The 20,596-nt window shown below is 38.1% G+C and overlaps 1 protein-coding gene across 1 annotated transcript; it reads left to right on the top strand.

The window, feature by feature from the left end:
* The first annotated feature begins 7,563 nt into the window (after positions 1-7,563).
* LOC107282650 (signal transducer and activator of transcription 5B) lies at positions 7,564-20,367 on the top strand. The gene is made up of 16 exons (XM_015810460.1): positions 7,564-7,695; positions 8,154-8,310; positions 8,433-8,522; positions 8,629-8,803; positions 9,609-9,739; positions 9,856-10,007; positions 11,495-11,650; positions 12,340-12,519; positions 13,277-13,364; positions 13,680-14,102; positions 15,907-16,001; positions 16,095-16,225; positions 16,489-16,647; positions 17,366-17,417; positions 17,964-18,074; positions 19,940-20,367. Exons 1-16 carry the CDS (start codon positions 7,568-7,570, stop codon positions 20,064-20,066), a joined length of 2,355 nt encoding a protein of 784 aa, XP_015665946.1. The 5' UTR covers positions 7,564-7,567; the 3' UTR covers positions 20,067-20,367.
* Positions 20,368-20,596: the final 229 nt, after the last annotated feature.

The following is a 20,596-nucleotide window of genomic DNA, read 5'->3' as shown; positions in this document are numbered from 1 at the left end:
AATTGACAGAAGGTGTGTCACCTTTTAACTGTTTCTTCCTGTAAGGGAAGTGTTGGAGGCGGCAACTTCTTACAAGCACCACTTCCTGTACGATATGGCTAGAGTCAGACTGCTGATAAAACAGGTTCTCCCATCTGACTGACCCAGGCAGTAAAATAACATGTATCCTACATTCATTGGCAAAAGCATAAATACCCACACCACAATTTAATATACTAGAAGGCTTATTCCCTGTTTATTTTAATCTGCCATTTGACATTTGTACCTTTGGCAAAACAGGTTGGCTTTACAATTCTGTTTCTCATGGTACACTAAAGCCAATAATACCGCTTTAATTTGATCTTGGTTTATAATCTGACAAAATGACCCCTCTCCTTTTAATTGCATGCATGCATGCAGTATTTTAAATCCTGTTTATAACCACTGCTTTCAACAAACTCTTCAATATCTTAGGTGCGGAATATGTTTTTATTTTAAACATTTTGTGTGGGAGTCAGTATTTTCATATTTCTTTTCCCCAGTTGATAAGCATTTTGCTTGTTTTCCCAATAAATTTATATTCAATTCCCAAATAGTTATCTTGTTTTGAAAATTAAATAAGCTGTGACCTTCCTTGGTGGCCAAACATGCCTGCTTATGCAAGCTCTGCACTTATTATCTCCCCTTTTTACATCCTTTCTTCTTCAGCATTTCTTCTATGTCTGTACAAATGTTAAGGACGGATTTTAAAGGGCAGGTTATTTTATTTGGGACAGGGGTAGGGAGTTGTGTGTTCTGACAATCTTGAACCTCCCAATTCTCCTTTTCCTCTTATATAAGAAGTTGAAGGGGTTTGAAGGAGGGCAGCAACTATGGGGTTTTCTTGATAACTTTGGCATTACATTGCAAAACCTAACCAAATTTAACATTATTTGGTTTGAAAATAGATGCAGGGGAATCACTTCTCACATTATTTGTATCCCACAATTATGAGGATGGGCATAGTCTAATACCTTTCTGCCATCTCACTTCTCTCTCTCCACCTTATATGTGTCCACACTCAAAGCAGGATGCTGCATAAGCCATATGCTGATTGTGCAATAAGTCCAGTCAAAAGTGTTGGGGGTGGGGGATGGGGACAACAAAATGGGCTGAAGCAGTGGTGGCGAACCTATGGCACGGGTGCCAGAGGCGGCACTCAGAGCCCTCTCTGTGGGCACACGTGCCGTCACCCCAGTCCTAGGCCTTCAGCTGGGTTTTATAAAATCTTTTCACTTTAGGCCTCCACCGCCGTGTGCAAAAAAAAAAAAAAAAGATTCAATCAATCAATTTCAACTTCTCAAAAAAAGTTCTTGCAAAGTTGAAATTGGTTGATTGAACTTTTTAGTCCCACCCAGTCTGCCGTTACCATCGCAGCCACGCCCACCCAATGGGACACGCCCACCAGGAACTCGACGATGCATAAGTGGGTTTTGGGTTGCAGTTTGGGCACTTGGTCTCTAAAAGGTTCGCCATCACTGGGCTGAAGCCTTTTGCTTGTATGGCATGGTTGGGATAAGATACATAAAGCAGCTAATAAAAGGTTGCAAATTCCCCGGGGTCTATAGCTAGAACTATTGGATCTTAAAATTAATGGTAAGGCATACTAATTTTACAAATGCATTTAATGCAATGTAGAATGTGGAAATAAGATTATCTCTGAATGTGCTTTAATATGCATGTACAGGTAATCCTAAATTTACAAGTATTCATTTAGTTACCATTCAAAGTTACAATGGCACTGAAGAAAGTGACTTATGACCAATCCTCACACATATAACTTTTGCACCATTTCCATGGTCACATGATCAAAACTCAGGCACGTGGCAATCAGCATATATTTGCCACGGTTGCAGTGTTCTGGGATCTTGTGAATGACATCTGCAACCTTCCCAGCCAGTTTCCAACAAGCAAAATCAATAAGGGAAGCCAACAACTGTGTAATTCACTTAACAACTGCAATGATATGCTTAATAGCCATGGCAAAAAAGGTCATAAAATTGGGCACAACTCATGTAACAACTACCTTGCTTAACAATTTTGGTCCTAATTGTGGTCATAAGCCTAGGACCACTTGTATGTTAGGATCTTAATTTAAGTTTGTTTGGGATGAACCCATAGTTCTAGTATTTGCATGCTACACTTTCAAGTTCCTTTTTAATGATAGGGTTTTCTCTGTATTTTGTTTTAAAAAGGAAGTAATTACATTCATTCACATGGTGAAATGATTGTTAAAAAGAGTTACATAGAGCTGTGTTAGAGATAATTTTGCATAAAGGAGAAGAATGCCATGACATAAGGTGGAAAAGTGGTTAGCTTCTTTTTTTAAAACATATATTTTTATCTGTGAATATGCTAATTGTGTAACTAAAATATGTATCATGTTAATTTGACCTTTTTGTAAAACATAGGTGTTATCCAAGCCTGTAACACAACTATAACTTGCCTAACTTTATTTTGTGTTGCATGCTTATAGGAGATGCAACAGTTGTACAACTCATCAGGGTTTTTTTTTTTCATTTCATCTGTAACAACTGTACACTGACATTTCCTACTTGAGGACAGAAAAACTAAGCCTAAAATATTCTTCTGTTCTAGCTACTTCATTTTAAAAAGACATTAAAAAGACAATTTTAGATGTACTGATGGCCACTAGTTTAGATAGTTTTGAAAGAGGATTAGACAAATTCATAAAGAATAATGTCTCTAAACATAGATATTCATCTTGCTACCTGAAGGCCTCTATTTTGAGAGGCAGCAAATTATGCTTTAAATATGAGCTGTTGAGAAGTAGCAACAGATGAGTATCTTTATGACTGTACTTGAAAATCTTCTAGAGGCACTATGATGATCTCTGATGTTATAGGTAGGTGTTTGGCTATTGTCATGATCATGATAGTTATTGAACAAAACAATGTTTTCCAGTGAATGTTTTCCTGTTGAAATTAGAAATAGAAAGGTTCACGTTAAGGTCATTTTATTTATTTATGGTCAGATCCAGTCAGTATTGATCAGAATTGAGGGGAAATCACGTCTGAAGCTCCTATTGTGTGTGTGGTCCCTCAAAGCTCATAATATTTGGATGGGGAGAAATGGCCTCAAGTGGAACCCTGACAAGATGATTTGGATCCCTGGAACTTGGAGATGTTCTATTCACAGAGTCACTCGGTCAGGGAGATCACAATTTCTAAATGTGATATAAATAAATAAGTTGCATCTTTAGGCCTGAGTGCAGTTGCACTTCCTCCTCTGACAACTGATGCACAACTTGAAGGTCTTCTTGGACTCACAGCTCCTGCTTGAAGAGCAAATTGCATCTGTGGCTAAGAATGCCTTTGCCCAAATCCATCTTGTACCCAGTTCCTACTATGGATATATGATGTGTCCAAAAATATATGTAACTGTTTGTAGGGGGGGGAAATGTAAGATGAAAGTAAGAATCAGAATCTTGGGGGATCTCTTGATAACTGATGTTTTATAGGAGGCAATCCACAACATGATAGGTATTTTATGAATGACAAGCCTTCCACATTTTTGTGAGGATATCCACAGTATATTTTCAGAATTCTAAATGAAAGTCTAATGCTATGTGGGAATCATCTTGGGAGACAGGAGGAAGAGCCAACAGTCTGGTAAAAATCTGAGCCCGATGGACAGGTAGGAATGAAGCTTCTAAGAAAGGCCTTTCGCCAGTTTTCAGGGGAATAAAAATAAGGGTAGGAAAAGATACTTTTAGACTTGCAGAATTTTGTTATGGTAACTTTACAATAAAGCTGATCTTAATTTTCATGACTGGTACTTTTTGATGGACTGCCTCGAAGGACTGGATGTATGTATCTCATTTACAGAATGATGGAATGAGGAAGCAAGAAATAAGGCAGCTATAGTAACATGTAACTAGGCTTCCCAAGTATTTGAATAAGATACCTTTTTTGACAAAAAAAATATATAATGCAGATAGACCCCCCTTGCCTCCTAATGCTTCCCTTGTACTTTTAGTATTTGGTGATTGAAATAAAACACAATGACCAAAGCTATAACAAATTGAGTAATACTTTAATTTGTATTTTATTAATCACAATACTAATTGAATCATGGGGATATTTTTCAGTCTGAGAAATATATTTTCTTATTTATTATACCACAATATTTAATTAGAACACATCTTGTTAATGCTGCCCTTTTTATTATGCTGTGATTGTCTCTACAGCAGATCTAAGTTTTTATTTATATTTCTTGTTGAAGTCATAAAAAAACAGATTTTGCATACAAAAATTTGTTATTAAAGCCATAAATTGCCCAGTTTTTCCTTCCCCATTAGCCTTAAAGAAAATCCCTCCTCTGATGGTGATGTTTGCTTTGAAAAATAATGACTGCTGGGTCTGATCTACCTATTTATATCAGGATTGCAGCAATAGTAGAACTAATTACAGATAGTTCTTGTTTAGAAATCACCTCATTTAGCAATTGTGTCAAAGTTATGACATTGATGAAAAAGTAATTTTACAGCAATCATCACATTTACATCCTTTATAGGACTGTAAAACCAAAGACAACTGAAGTAAGAACATGAGCATGGTTGCAATTTCACTTAATGACCGCTTTGTTTAACAACTGAGTTGTTGGTTCTAGTTCTGGTTACTAAACTAGGACTACTTGTAAATTCTTGCTTGCCTCTGGTTGAATGGGCGTTTCTCCCTTCTTCTCTGCAAAGATCCAAGAGCTAAAAGGCCTGTGAGCCAACAAACGGGACCTTAAAAAACGGGCACTGTGCTGACCAGAGTGAGAGAGGGGTTTACAGGGTAGACTCTGCCAAGGAAAGTGATAGTTGATGATAAGTAACCCCGTATAGTTTTCTTGGTAAACTTTGTGCCAGTAAATAATGTATATAGTAGCACATACGGGCAGCCTAGAGGAAAGAGGAGCTGATACTGTTGTCTAGTTTCTCTCCTTTCCATCTCATTGCAGGCAAAAGGTCCATGAATCTTCTACAATAACTCTGTAGCCTCTGTGGCTTATAGCCCACATTTTAGGAAGGATTGGCCCAAAAAAAAAATTAATGTTCATATATCTAAACTCAAAACAAAATACATGATCATGTCTATTCTGTATTAGGACAGTAAGGAAAGATTGTTTTGTCACCATTGTAGCCTTGGAATATTGCCCAGACAAGTTTTTCCTAGTACTGTAATTTCGAATCTAATCTGTTTTAGCTCTTCAAGAATCCTTGAAAGTACATGTTTGCAAAAAGACTGTTCTTCTGAAGGACGAATTTCAGCTTATAAAGCGGAGGGCGAGAGCTACGGACTTAGTTGGGTGCGAGGGACTTGGTTGAGTGCAGCAGTCTTCTACTGCCTGTGTGCTCAATCTTTGGCCATATATTGGCTGAGAAGAAGCGAAGAGGGAAAGGTCTTACTGCAATAGCTGCTGCAGAGTGACTAATAATTGGTCAACTTTAATTGATTCAGGTACCTCCAAAGGGAGGAAATATCACCAATATGTAAGTAAAGTTTGATTTCTTGTTTCTCATTCAGATTCAGCTTTGGACAGCATTGTATTCTTACTAAAGGAATATCTTTACAATCTCAGTGTTTGTTTTTCAGGTGTATTTGCTAATAAGGAAAAGAAACATTCACTCTGGTATACAAGAAAGTTTCCTCCAACTTTGATGGAACTGGGTCTAATTTTTAGGAACTGAAACTTTGAAAAGCTTTTCCTTGGCTTTGCTTTTGGAAAACATTTTGTAGGATATGCTATTCTCTTTATTTCTCTCCTGTCCTCTTCTCCTCAAAAAGCTTAATATTATGGAGATAGGTAGGTAGTTTATCTGTGTACGTTTGGCTTTTAGAGTATAGCAAATAACGGTTGCCTCTGTCAAATCAGTTGTTCAATTCTTTTTTAATACGTTATCTTCAATTTTTAGTTTCAGGAATACAATCACTAACTTTGAAACAGAGACGCAGCACTAGAAGGAAGTCAGCAGGAGCTGATTTTTCCAACTCTACTCTGGCATTAGTCTTCTGAGACCACTGAAAACATCTCTTTTAGGTTCTGTCCCCTGATTAATAGGTTTAACAGAGATCTATTCAAATTTCTTCCTCCTCAGGAAGGTCTTGAAGATATTTGAGGAGCTTTCAGAGAGGGTACTTAGGAGCTACCTTGAGAAGGAGGTGTAAAGTTGAGAAGCTCACTTTCTTCAGAGTCATTTCATCAGCACAACAGTAGATGATAGTAGCATGTTAATCAGGTATTTTAAGAAGCAAGAAATACTTGCTCCTTAAGAAATACCTAAGAAATACTTAGATATTATAAATTTGGAAGAAATTTAGAAAGTATACTGGACTTAAAATGACCCAGAATGTTAAAGATAAATATTTTCAAAACTTGAGACTATTTAAGGAGGTTTTCTCTTTTTTCATCAGTGGTACTTTATTCATTCCTGGGTTTTTCCTTGCCTTTACAATAAACATCAAGTGGGTTTTTTTTCTTCAATTCAGTCTTTCGGTAACATATCCAGTAGTTTCTGGCACTCTTGCTAGACACCTAAAAGTGTGTGGGTGAGTGTTGCTGTTGAATGATGGGGGGGGGGGGAGCAGGCTGCTGGAGACAGCTGATGTTCTAGAAGGAAACTGTTCCTTCCTGTCAGGGCAGCTGGGAAACAGCCACAAAAGCTATAGGCCCAAGTTGCTATTATAGAAGTGTAACTACTTTTGGGCAATGGCTTGTATTAAGGCCTTGTGAGTCACTAATGTAATACACCGGTCTGTCTGATATTTGATGAAACCTCTGTTAGGCAGGTACTAAATCCAAAGATATATGTCAAAATCAGAGATGAATGATATGTAAAAGACCTTGCCCAAATCGCCCAAGAATGTATGGTATAACGTTGCAGCTGGATTAAAATTTTAGATTGAGAGTGGAGAGGGGGGGGATTGCTTTTTTAGAAAAGTCTTATTGGTGAGGGATTGGGCAGCTGTCCAAATTTAAAGGGGAAAGAGTGATTCAGAGTGTGCATTTTACAAGCCTAGGAAAAAGCTTAAAAGAATAGTAGGCAGGTGCTATGCATAGACCAATGTGTATTCCAAAATGGCTTTTCTTTTTTAAATCTGAATGGTTGTACAATCTTATTATTGATATATGTTTAAATGTGTATATAATAGTTTATGCCTAACCTATATCAAATTTTGCAGCACAATGGAATCCCTGAAATATATTATGTAAAATGGGTCAGAATTGCCTGTTGATCAGCAGGTTAGTTTTTCAAAACCAGAGCAGATCTGGACCACATATTTGATTGGAGAGAGAGCAACAAAAAAGTTGGCAGGGCCAAGCCAGAGACTGTGGACAAATGACCAGGTTTAAAAAAAAAATCCCTATGAATTTTGTGCAACAGCTAAGAATGCTATTGGTTTTTTTATTCTAATCATGTTTCTTTCTCACTCTTAGCCACAAGACCTGGAGGAGCAATATTACTAAGGGATTGGAAAGAATTCCAGAAGCAATGCTTTTATGCTTTTCATACCTTGTTTTCATTAGGAGGTGCTAAGTTATGGCCGTGTGGATCCAAGCTCAACAACTTCAAGGAGACGCTCTAAGACAAATGCAGGCCTTATACGGACAACATTTCCCCATAGAGGTTCGCCATTACCTCTCCCAGTGGATTGAGGCACAGCCATGGTAAGTGAGTATGAAATCTGGTTGTCCAGCAGCATTTTCAGCCTTGCAGAGGGATGGTATGGAATGGGATATTTATCTTTTATGACGGAAACAAACTTTTGTCCTGCATTATACAGGAAGCATATTATTTTAGCTGTATTGTTTTGGTCTTGAATATCAGTTTACTCCCCTCAGATTACCTTACTGCAATGATAACCATCATTAGGCAATGTGATCACATAACATCATATTATACAACTGCGTTGCTTATTGGTGAAAATTATGGTTCCAGTTGTGGCCATAATTCGAGGACTACCTGTTCCAGAGTTTCTGCCCATTGTATGAACATCCAGAAATGGCAACATATGCTGCCTTTGCCTTCTCATTTTGACCCAGGTTATATCAAAGGTTGTTGTTCTCAGGTGAGAGTACTCACTTTTCTGCACATACCCATCTCTGCTTTGTGATCTAATTTTCAGGGATTCTATAGACCTTGACAATCCTCAGGAGGGTGTCAGAGCTGCACAATTGTTGGACGGACTGATCCAGGAACTTCAAAAAAAGGCAGAGCACCAAGTGGGCGAGGATGGCTTCCTTCTAAAGATCAAACTAGGCCATTACGCTACTCAGCTACAGGTGAGTTACAAAGGCTGGGAGTTTGGAAGGTAAAAGAAGGCGTTTTCAAACTTTGCTGTGAGTGAAAGGCTAGTTTCTCACTCTTTCTACCCATTCTTAAGTTGTTCACTTTTTCTTTATAGAATACATATAAACACTGCCCTCTGGAGTTAGTACGCTGTATTCGACACATCCTATACCACGAGCAACGACTAGTTCGAGAAGCTAGAAATGTCAGTATGATTTATTTCCTTTTGCATAAATGTTTCTCCTTCCTATATTAGTGTGGCCAAATATATTTCTTTGGCAATAATATCCGTACTTTTTCTAAATTTACAGAGCCCATTACTAGCTAGCAGCATGGCTGATGCCGTGACTCAAAAGCATCTTCAGATCAACCAGACTTTTGATGAATTACGCCTGATCACCCAGGACACTGAGAACCAACTGAAAAAGCTTCAGCAGCATCAGGAATATTTCATCATCCAGTACCAAGAGAGCCTTCATCTACAAGGTATATCTGTGGGAATAGAGGAGGAATAGTATCTCATTAACAAAATTGAAATTCTAATACTAATATCCAGCCTTTGTAATATGAATATTAACATATAATGATGAAGTAATAGAACCTACATTTGAATATGAAAAATTCCACTCTCAACTCTGGCATCTCCTAGTAGGACTAGAACAGACCTCTGTTGAAAATCCTGCAGAACCAGTTTAAAGTGAAGTGAGCTGGATGGATGGTATTCTTTCCTATGTTCTTCAACTGGATTTTTAAAGGAAGTTGTACAGGTAGCCCTTGACTTATAGCCAGTCACTTAGTGATTGATCAAAGTTACAACCAACCTAAAAAATGGGACTTACAACCTGGATTCTGACGATCAGGCCCCCTTCCATGGTCATGGGACTGAATTTAGGGCACTCATAGGCAGCATCATATAATCATGTTTTACAATGGTTTTGCTGAAAACTGGATTTCTGTTTTGTTTTTTTTTTGTTGCAAAACTGAGTCCATAGTGAACCATTAGTCCGCTTAACGACTGTGGAATTCACCTAACAATCACCATGTTCACATTACAACTGTGGTATTCACTTAATGGCTGCCACAAAATATGTTGTAAGATCGGGTAGGTCCTGTGTGATCAACATGTTTTATCATTATGACATACAGCCATAATGGGCAGTATGCCAAGGACCACTTATAAAGCGGCCACACAGATAAACTTGAATGCAAGGAGCTCCCTTCTGGTAGGTGGGAACTGACAGGTAATTTGAGGTAATTCAAGGCAAGGCCTAATTTTATGCTTCCTTTCTAGCCCAATTCACTCAGCTCTCTCAGCTAAGCCCACAGGAACGTATGGTCCGTGAGCCTACTCTGCAGCAAAAAAAGTCATCTCTGGAAGCTTGGCTACACCGGGAGGCTCAGACACTGCAACAGTATCGTGTAGTAAGTCCCACCTCCCAAGTCCTAATTCTGACTTTCTATTTTCTTTCCTATTAGGCTTTTGTTGTTGTTGTTGTTGTTGTTAATACCATATTCAAAATGCTTTTTGTACTCCTCAGGAACTGGCTGAAAAGCACCAGCAGACACTGGCTTTGCTTCGCAAGCAGCAGACTATAATCTTGGATGATGAGTTGATCCAGTGGAAGAGGAGGCAGCAACTAGCAGGAAATGGTGGCCCTCCTGAGGGGCCTTTAGATGGCCTGCAAGCATGGTAGATAGCATGAGAGGGAGCAGGGGTTAGAGAGGAAAGAAGATGTAGAAGAAGAGCAGGCAGAGCTGTGGGGAGCGGGGAATTAAGCACGTCATCAGCTTAGAGTCATTATGTTACCACAAATGGTCTAAGTCCAGCCCTCCTGAATTCATGCTTCTTTGCCTTGTGTTCATCTCTGCTTTAACTTCCTCCACTCAGCTATCTCTTCCCCCACTCTGTGCTTTTGGTCACCCTGCACTGCAATGCCTACTCCTGCTGCCCACCACTATCCCTTTCTGCCCCCAGTTCACCTTCACCATCTTCTTCTTCCCACTGCTCTCCAACAGCAGAGTGTAGGACAATCAAAAGGGTGGGGGCAGATAGCCAGGTGGGGAGAGTCGAAGCACATGCTGCAGTCATAAATGTGGGCAAGCAACCAAATTTTGATTATGTGCTTCAATGGCTGTAACTTTGAGCAGCAATCTTAACTACAACTCATTCAGCACCATTGTAACTTCAAACAGTCACGGAACAAATGATAATTAAATGAGGACTACTTGCAAGTTGTATCTGTAAATGATTTTCACTAATCCCATTATATATAAGCTAAATATTTTGCACTCCTCTCTATGAGAAGATTATACTGCCTATAGTATGTCATAAGAGTGCTTGCATTCAGCTTAAAATAGTAGCTGCTATAACTAGTCCCTACTTCCTGATATCTTTCCTGTAGAATTTTCAGGATTGCATCCTGGCCTATAGATTGACAGAAATAAAAACCAGAAAAGGAGATTACTATTAATCTCAATTTGGAACGCTTTTTAAAATAACCTTCATCCTTGCCTCCTCTTTATGTCTTCAGGCTCAAGGCTAATTCAAATTAAATTTATGGTTGATCCAACAATTACATTGTGCAGCATATCCATAACATTAACAATCCACAAGCAAAATGAAATAATCAAATTAAAAACCATACTTAACAACCATACATGGTTACTACACAACAGGGCCATTTATTTTTATATGATTATCTCTTGAAATGCAAAACAACATTAATGTAGAATTGATCCAGTATCCTAACTTAATTGAACCCAAATAATAATAAATAACAATGATGGATAGTGAAAAAAATTGCAAAAGGTAGCCCATAGTCTGTGTATAATCCAATACTTCTCTTGAATTTCTAATCTGAAATAGCTGTCAGATAGTTGTTTTAGGCAATTTGAGCTTTGTCAGCATAATGGTTGGAGATAGCGTGTCTTGGCTTCATTAAGAAATATATATTGTGTTGGGATCATTTTCCCTAAGGCTTTTTGTGCTCCTCATCACATACTACTTTTCCTAGACCTAACTAACCCTACATATGCTCCCTCTTCTTTTCCTAATTCTAAAGTTGTTAGTCTTTCAAGAATGAATATGTTAGTCTTTCAGGTACCACAAGATTCTGTGACACTACTTTCTAGCATCTAGTTTCTGACCAACTAGAATATAATGAGTTTCTTCCCTAGGTGTGAAAAACTGGCTGAATTCATTTGCCAGAACCGCCAACAAGTACGCCGTGCTGAACACTTATACCAGCAGCTGCCTATTCCTGGACCCATTGAGGAGTTGCTCTCAGATGTTAATGGCACTGTCACAGACATAATTTCTGCTCTAGTCACTAGGTAGGATTGTGTTGCTTTCTACAGAGACCTTTTATTATTAGAATGAATTGTTCTTTCAATGCTTTTTTGCTTGTCTAATGTGTGTTGTTATTACCCAACTTCTTTTGCCAGTTGTGGGTTGTTACTGTGATATTTGAGTACAACTAGTCCTTGATTTAGGACCATTTCTTTAATGAGAGTTCAAAGTTATGGCCTCAGAAAAAGTGATCTATGACCCATCTTCGAAATTACAACCGTTCGACCACCCCCGAAGTCATGTGATCACAATTTGGGCTCTTTTTTATGACAGTTGCAGTATCTAGTAGTCATATAATTGCAATTTACAACCTTCTCAGCCAGCTTCTGACAAGTAAAATCAATTGGGGAAGCTGGCTTTCCTTCATTCACTTAATGACCTCAGTAAAAATGGTGGTAAAATTGGGCCTGGTCATGTGGTGACTTGCTGAAAGGCCATATCACTTAGTAGCCAAAAATCCAGCCCTGATTATGATCATAAGCCAAGGTATACCTGTAGTTTATAGATGTGGGCTGTTTTTTGCTTCATTGGGGTTTGTAGTTTGCCATTGTTTTCTTTGCTGATGAGCTGTATATACTGAGTCACAAAAGCTAGGACTTTTTTTTGCAGCCTTTCACCTTCTGTAATGATTGACTTGATCTCTCCCCCCCCCCCCCATCTTCTCTCCTTATAGCACATTCATAATAGAAAAGCAGCCTCCACAGGTGCTAAAGACTCAGACTAAGTTTGCAGCAACAGTACGGCTGCTGGTTGGAGGAAAGTTAAATGTTCATATGAACCCCCCACAAGTAAAGGCCACCATCATCAGTGAGCAGCAAGCCAAAGCTCTACTGAAGAATGAGAGTACCCGCAAGTATGTATGTTTCTTACAGGCTAAGGAAGCAAAGGAAAGCAGGACAATATTAATTTCTCCTGAACCCGCTTTCTTACTACTTGCTATCCTCCATAAGCGTGGCTTTCCAATCCCAGCACTTCTGAAGGATGCTGCACTAAGAAGATGATGTGAAGAGTATAAATTAATAAATAGAAATTTGCCATTAATATTCTTAAACAAGAATATAATCATGGGCAAGGTATCTAGTAACTTTCACTGTTTACCCAAGATGCTAAATTATTAAAAGCAAGAAAGTTAGTCTGAATTTCAACCTAACCTTCAGGGCTAGAAGCTTTAAGCCTTCTTATTTGATTGCTTCTTTGCCACTCTTACAACCTGTGACTAAGCCAGCTTTCATTACTTATATCCTTGTCACAGTTTGTCAGTATTTGGTTGGAGAAAACTTTCACCTGAGAAGGTAGAAATTTGGTGAACATTATAGGAAACATTTAAGCTTACCTAAAAGATTAAGACAAGGGCAACAGAGGAAAAAGTGATTGCTTTGTTTTAAGTAATTCAGTGTACATTATATATTCATTTGCTTATAATAAATGTCTCAGAATTCTGAAAAGCAGATTTTATTCAGCCATGATAACCAATCTAAAATGTCCACTGGATGGAGCCATATCATCGGTATCCCTCTGGTGCAAAATTAACACTTTCAGTGGGATGATAGTGAATCACCAGTGGTGTGTTGGCTTGCATTCAACTAGCTGCCATTTCTTTCTTTTGGCAGTGAGTCCAGCGGTGATATCTTGAACAATTCCTGTGTTATGGAATATCATCAGGCAACTGGAACACTGAGTGCTCATTTCCGCAACATGGTGAGAGATGCCTTCACTGATTCACACTATCTACTTCCAGCTCCACACCCCACTGTTTATTTTCCTCTTGAAAATGTAACTAAGGGAGAAAGCCTCATCACTATTGTAGTCCAACATCTCCTAAAGATTGACTCTAGATTTAGCCTTTAATAACTTGGTGTGGAAAGTAAAATTACAAAGTAAATTTCCCCTGGATGATCTGAGTATATAACTGAATTCATGCTTTTAGTCTTGAGTGTTATGTAGACTTTTTTGACAATCTGTTCTCTGTCTCCTGTTTCTTGTGTCTACCTTTATTATCTCATCCATCCACAGTCCTTGAAGCGGATCAAGCGTTCAGATCGTCGTGGTGCTGAGTCAGTGACTGAGGAGAAGTTCACCATTCTTTTTGAGTCTCATTTCAGTGTAGGTGGCAATGAGCTGGTATTCCAGGTGAAGACATTATCTCTGCCTGTGGTGGTAATTGTGCATGGCAGCCAGGATAATAATGCCACTGCCACAGTGCTGTGGGACAACGCTTTTGCAGAGCCAGGACGTGTGCCCTTTGCTGTGCCAGACAAAGTGATGTGGTCCCAGCTGTGTGAGGCCCTCAACATGAAGTTCAAGTCTGAAGTCCAGAGCAGTCGTGGACTCACCAAAGAGAACTTCCTCTTTCTTGCCCAAAAGCTCTTCAATAGCAGCATGAATCATCTGGAAGATTATAACAATATGACTGTCTCCTGGGCTCAGTTCAACAGGGTAAATAAGAAACCAATTAACAATCAGATTTTCCAGAAAACCACTTTGTGGGAAGTAGTTTGGCCTGCAGGCCTTTCCATCACGATAACTTTCTCCCCAGTTTTTTTTTTTTTTTCATTTCTCATCTGCATCACTGTCATGTGTTCTCTTTTTCTCTCTGCTGCTCAATCTGCTTTTGGGATAAAAAAGGGACAATTCAGTTTGTAAATGTAATCCTGAACTGTCTTGGAGCTACACCTGCAGCTGATACAATAAATAGCTAGTCATGTGAATGCAGATTTATTTCATGCCTTTTTCAAAAGAACATCTCTGTCTTTAAAATCACCAGACCATCAGCTGATTAAAAGAACTTAGTCTGTTGATGGTCTACTGAGAAACTTTTCTTTATAAGTACATGAAAAATTTTGTTCTTAATAAAGAGAAGAAAAACCTAAGTATTGGAGTTCAGTTTCTTGCTTTCTCTTAGGCTCTTTGGTAATCTCTTCATCTCAGTCCTTGACCTGCAAAAGGGAATAACATTAATTTACCTCACAGAAAGGAGGAGAACAATAAAACAGTTTTACTATTAAACTTAATGATAATCCTAATTATGCTAGAAGAGTTCATTCATGCAACTAGTGAGGAGAGAAGAAATCTGTTTTGACAAGATTAAAAACCAAATGAATAAATTCATATATATTACTTTGATAACAGCTCAGGAATACTGAGTTATTTCTTGCATAATACAGACTAAAGTTGTATTAATCAGACAGTGAATTTTGAACTCCTAATTTCTTAGAGCTCATTCTTAACATTAAATAGGCTCCCATTAAACTTGGAGGTTGCTTGTTTTCAAGACAGTCTCAGAATTAAATCATTTGCTAAGTGACTCTGAGGGGAGAACAGGTTAGGATTTACAGATAATACAAAAGCTGCACAAAATGTAACAAAATAAAAGATGCCCACAATCAGGTGAAAAGAAACAAAAAAAATGATGCTTAAAAGTTTGTGAGACTTTCTGAACTTTCACTATTTCTGCATAAATGTGGCCTAAAACACAATTTATTCTCCACATAAGTCTTAAAACTAGATAAAGAAAATCCAGTTAAATAAATGATTTAAAAATATATTTTAATAAAAAAATGTTCATTTATTTATTGAGAAAAATGATCTAAAGCTACATGTTTGTGTAGTATGCGAACCTTTGCTTTCAGTAACTGGTGTACCCCCTTTGGACAGAAATAACCTTGACTAAACATTTCTGGTAACTGTTGATCATAAGCTTGGAGGAAGATTAGCACATTCCTTCTTACAGAACAACTTCAGTTTATTAGTTCATTAGACATACATCAAAATCCTTCTTGAAATAATTTAAACACTGTCTCATAATATCATCATATGAACTGTCTTCTTGCATCAGCAGAAATATATTTGGGGATTGTATATAAAACATAAAGTTTACTACATGCATGAATTTTGTACAACTTAATCAACTGTACAGAATAATTGAATTCCTTTTAAAAATTGAGAGTCACTCAACAGTGCAGAAATAAATAATAATAATAAAATAAAAGTCTCCCATAGTTAATCATTCAAATCCATGAAGGTGCCAATTTTTTCCCCCAACTATTGTTCCATCAGTTTGGAGTCACTTAGCCTTAAAAGAATGTGTATTATGTTTCTGATGAATACGATTGCCTGTGTATTTTGCTATAAATCTGTTCTTTCTCTAATATATTAGTACAAGATCAGAGAATATATAAACACCTCCAATAACCATAGAAAGATTTCAGATCCATATTTTCCTTTCTTTTCATTTAACTAGGAGAATCTTCCAGGGCGAAATTATACATTCTGGCAGTGGTTTGATGGAGTGATGGAGGTCCTGAAGAAACATCTGAAGCCTCACTGGAATGATGGGTAAAAGTCCTATTCCCCATTCCCCTTCAACTTATTTTTCCCTGTCTAGATACTTTGCTGGCTAATTTCTCTCTATCACTTCCGCTTCTCTAGGGCTATTCTAGGTTTTATCAACAAGCAGCAAGCACATGATTTGCTAATCAGCAAACCAGATGGAACTTTCCTCTTGAGGTTCAGTGATTCTGAAATTGGAGGGATTACAGTTGCCTGGAAGTTTGAAAATGGTAAGTTCTTTTTCAACAACATTAATACCTATTTTGATCACCATGAGAACATTAGATCAGAACTTTTCTAAACAGATGTGGCACAAACAGTACACAGTTGTTACCCATTGTTGCTGGAATTCTAGGCCTCACCTGCTGTATCTATTGTAAGAATATCCTGTATTTCCTGCAATCCATAGAAAAAAATCTTTAAAGTCTGCAAGATAGTCTCTGCATATTGAGCATATATTATTTTATCTGATTGTGATCTGGGGTTTTTGCAGCTGAGAGAATGTTCTGGAACTTAATGCCTTTCACCACCCGTGACTTCTCCATCCGCTCCCTGGCAGACCGCCTTGGTGATCTCCCATATCTCACTTATGTGTATCCTGACAGACCCAAGGAAGATGTTTTCTCCAAATATTATATGCCAATCACTTCAGGTATTTGCAGGAAAGTGCCTAATTTTTTTCTGACCATTGCCTTTTCCAATGGATACATATATACATAATACTTTCATTCCCAGCAGAGGAACAATTTCAAATCCTTTCTCCTTTGGCCATATAAGCTGGATTACAATGATATATATAATTTTAGAAACATCCTTGGTATTACGGAAAATGTTAAAAATATTACCAGAAAATGTTTAAAAAATGCACTATTAAAAAGAGAGGTAAATGCTAGTGCAAAGGGAGAAGGCAGAGGTACAGCTACATTGGAGCTGCATATTTTTCTAAAAGATGGAGATAGTGATAAAGACAATTAAAGTAAAACAGATATTTTTCATGACTAGTTTTTGTTCTTTGGTGAGGAAGGAAAGGTTCTCTTAATGTCCATGTCAGTTGAATAGTTGAGAAGAATAAAATGTGTTTCAATTTACTTACTTATTTTGAGCAGTTTCAAAATATACTTATATGCAAATCTTCAACCTGGATTTTTCTCAAGAAAAGATTTGCAGAGCCACAAGGAAAAGGAATGGTGTAGCTTTCAGAATGAATATTGTACAAACAAAGCAGACAAACCAAATTCATTCTTTCCTCCTTGGGAAGAGTTTCAGCATGCATCGCTACTATTTCCAAAAGGGATTCCTATGTAAAGTTTGTCTTATACAGTAACTATATATGCTTCTCTCTCTCACACCCCATCTCCTTGGTTTTGCAGCAAAGGCTATAGATGGATACGTAAAGCCGCAGATCAAGCAAGTTGTACCAGAGTAAGTAATGTGGGTTGAGAAAATGCATTTTGATTTTTTAAAGGGAGGGAGAAATAAGGAAGAAGTGGTAGCTATTTACTTTCAATTGCAATTCTTTTTTTCCCAGCTCTCTTTTCAGAGTTATCTTTTCAGCTAGGAGTGCCATAATTGTGCTAACACCCCATCTTCAGGTTTAGTTATTCCATCTCCCAACGGGATTTATAATTTTAAAAACTTGAAGCAAGCAACATGAATCGAGTTTCCATTTTGCTAGCTTCAGTGCAAAGATAGGAATGAGAAAAAAGTTGATATTAAGGTGTTGTAGCTTGATGATTGCACTTTCTAAAAAAAAAAAAGGAGTTTGGGTTCTCTGTGCAGTTATGTCTCTGCTTTCTGATTCTTTTCAGACCAGGGTGATTGTGGATATTTATTTCAAGGAAGGAATCTGAAATGTGTATTCCTGCTTTCCATAAAATCATCCCCAAACAGTTTATGTTCTTCTTACCATTGAGGAATCCATTGGTGTCAGGCAAAAATCTTTCTCTGTTTCTGCTCCATCTGTTGTAGGTTTGCTGCCTCATCAGGAGACTCTATTGGTGTAGGGACTTCCTACATGGAACAAGCATCCTCACCGGCTGTTTGCCCTCCTGCTCCTCACTACAACATGTACACACAAAAGTAAGTGAGGCAAGACCTTTGCCACTGAAAGTTCTCTGCTATTGTAGCATGTTGTGTTTTATAGCTGAAAACATACTAATCTTGCAACATAAATATTCCGTTTGCATGTTCCTCCATCTGCTTTAAGAAAGAGGTTGCTGTCATATCACTGCCCAGTTAACTGAGGTTGGAAGAGACTGAGGAGTTCATCAGCCCCCTGGATGGGGAACGGAGTACATAAAAATAAGAATAATATTAAGAATATTAATATACTTAATAAGAAGAATGGTATTTGAGGAGAGACAGTAGTGTCCTTGGGCTCTTGCAGCTTTCATCGGAATAATAAAAGAAGTCTCAGAGCATTGTGCTGGGTGTCACCCCTTTCTTTTTTTTTCTTTTTCTTTTATTAAAATTTTTATAAAAGTTTTACAATATAATTCCTTCCTCCCCAAAACCCACCCTTCCACTCCCCCCTCACTCCCCCCCTTCCCAGAGCCAATCACAGGGTTAACAATACAATAATCATACTCTATCTAACATTAATCAACTATTAAAATAACAAATCTATAACATCCTTTAACTCTCTTTTAAACAAATATACTACTATTAAACACAATAATTATAACATCATATTAATAATTAGAAATAAAAATAAGTAAACTATTATAACATATAAACTGCATTAATACTCCAAGATTCACTCAAAAACCAAATGAAACTTTTTAGTCCCATATTTACTCTCAATATAATCTATGGTGTCACCCCTTTCTTGATGCACTCAGAAAAGGGACTATACCTGAACTGAAGTGCTGCTTGCATCATTTTGACAAGTGCCCTGTTCCCTCTGGGGACACCACTGTCCCTCTGGGGACACCACCTCATTTAAATTGCCACTAAACAGCTATTTGGAGAACAGTGTGATTTATGAAAAGGACATAGCATGGGAATGTTCCTGGACACCACAGTGGCAAACATTGTAAAGCTAGTTCTGCCAACTCCTCAAATCTCCAACTGGTTACTGCCACTCATGGAGAGAGCTTGTATAGTCTTATAGTGGGTGTTCTATTTTTGAATGCTGTCCCTATACAGAAAGAAAAAATAAATAAACCGGGAGAAAATGAAGAGGCACAAAAAGTGTGGCACACCAACATCTCGCTTATGATCCCCAGAGTTTCCCCAGAATGCATGGAACTTAAATTTGAGCCCTATGGAGAGGATATTTTGCCACTTGGGGAGTGATAATAATGTACCTTAAGCTTTACAGGTTCTTAAGACACCCATTTACTCTTGCAATGCCTTCCCCATATGTTTCCTGTTTTGGGGAGTGTGTCCTTCAGCATTCTACACAAATCCTTTTGCATTCCTTCAGTCAACAAAGGTTCTGCACTATAACTTATCATTTCCTATTGAAATAATTTTTTTAAAATTTACACAGAGATTTCTTTTTAATGCAAAAGGTGACATCTTTATAAAGTGATCCTATACGCACTTACCACAGTCTAAAATAGTAAATTCGTTCAATTCAGGCTTTCCCCACCTGCTTTTGTTGAAAATATAGCATGTTACCTTAACTCTATGGGCAATGTTTAAATTTCATCTTACCTGTGGGGTTGGGTATCCCACTTCTCAGTATTTCCCTAGTAAGAAAAAAGATGAAAACCTAAGAAATCATGTCTATAAAGATTAAAAAAATGTAAAGGATTAGGAAAAGTCATAGCCCTCCCCTCTCTAAATTGGAGGGGGAAAATGAATGAATTTGAGAGGACTACACATTTTTCTAAAGCCAGATCATTAGAATGTCTTCCAAACAGCCTCTTGAGAAAGTTTTCCGAAATAGATTTCAAAAACAGCTTTTTTGGAATTCACAGTTTTTCTCTCTTTCTCAGTCCTGACTCAGTGCTGGATCCAGAAGGAGACTTCGACTTGGATGATTCAATGGATGTGGCACGACATGTGGAGGAATTGCTGAGGCGCCCCATTGACAGCCAGTGGATCTCCCATAATCAGTCTTGATCCTGCCCCTTCCCTGGAGAGACCATGAGGCAACTGTGAAATATTAGAAGCACTTCCCTGAGGGAGTTTGTAGCTGCTGCAAGAATGGGTTTCCTCACCCTGTGGGGAATCTCTGGCTGAGAGGGTAAGATACCAAAGGGACAGTGGGTGCTGTTTCTCCCCTCACCCATGTGGGGAAGGCAGTAGAGTGTTTTGCTTGATTTTCCATCTGCTCTTCTGAGAAGCTTGCCTCAGGCTTTCCGCTTCTGCACACCGTCTCCTTCTGCCAAGCTATCATTTCATTTATGCTGGGAACCCTTCTCTTTCCTCCTCCTCCTCCTCCTCCTCCTCCTAGAATGTAATACACACTGCCCTTCTTGTCTAGAAGCCTTTTGGTATCTGGGACAAGAAGTGACTGAGCTATGGAGAGTAAGCCTTATTCAAAGTCTTGTCATTTAATGTCTGATTTATTTCTATTCTTTGCTCCTTCCAAGATATGCTTGTGCCTGCATTTGACTTACGCTTCCAAGGTACATGCCTGCGTGCAGCAT

Source organism: Protobothrops mucrosquamatus, unplaced genomic scaffold (assembly GCF_001527695.2).
Source record: "Protobothrops mucrosquamatus isolate PMUCROS unplaced genomic scaffold, P.Mucros_1.0 scaffold10, whole genome shotgun sequence".
In the NCBI taxonomy this organism is placed as follows: Eukaryota; Metazoa; Chordata; class Lepidosauria; order Squamata; family Viperidae; genus Protobothrops; species Protobothrops mucrosquamatus.
This window is presented reverse-complemented; position numbering and strand designations above follow the sequence as displayed.

Bases quoted from the DNA above. Each gene is read 5' to 3' on its own strand.
- LOC107282650 (XM_015810460.1), top strand. From the start codon at position 7,568: ATGGCCGTGTGGATCCAAGCTCAACAACTTCAAGGAGACGCTCTAAGA. The intron at 12,520-13,276 runs GTATGTATGTTT...TTCTTTTGGCAG, and splicing joins AAGAATGAGAGTACCCGCAA to TGAGTCCAGCGGTGATATCT. The intron at 16,002-16,094 runs GTAAAAGTCCTA...CCGCTTCTCTAG, and splicing joins AAGCCTCACTGGAATGATGG to GGCTATTCTAGGTTTTATCA.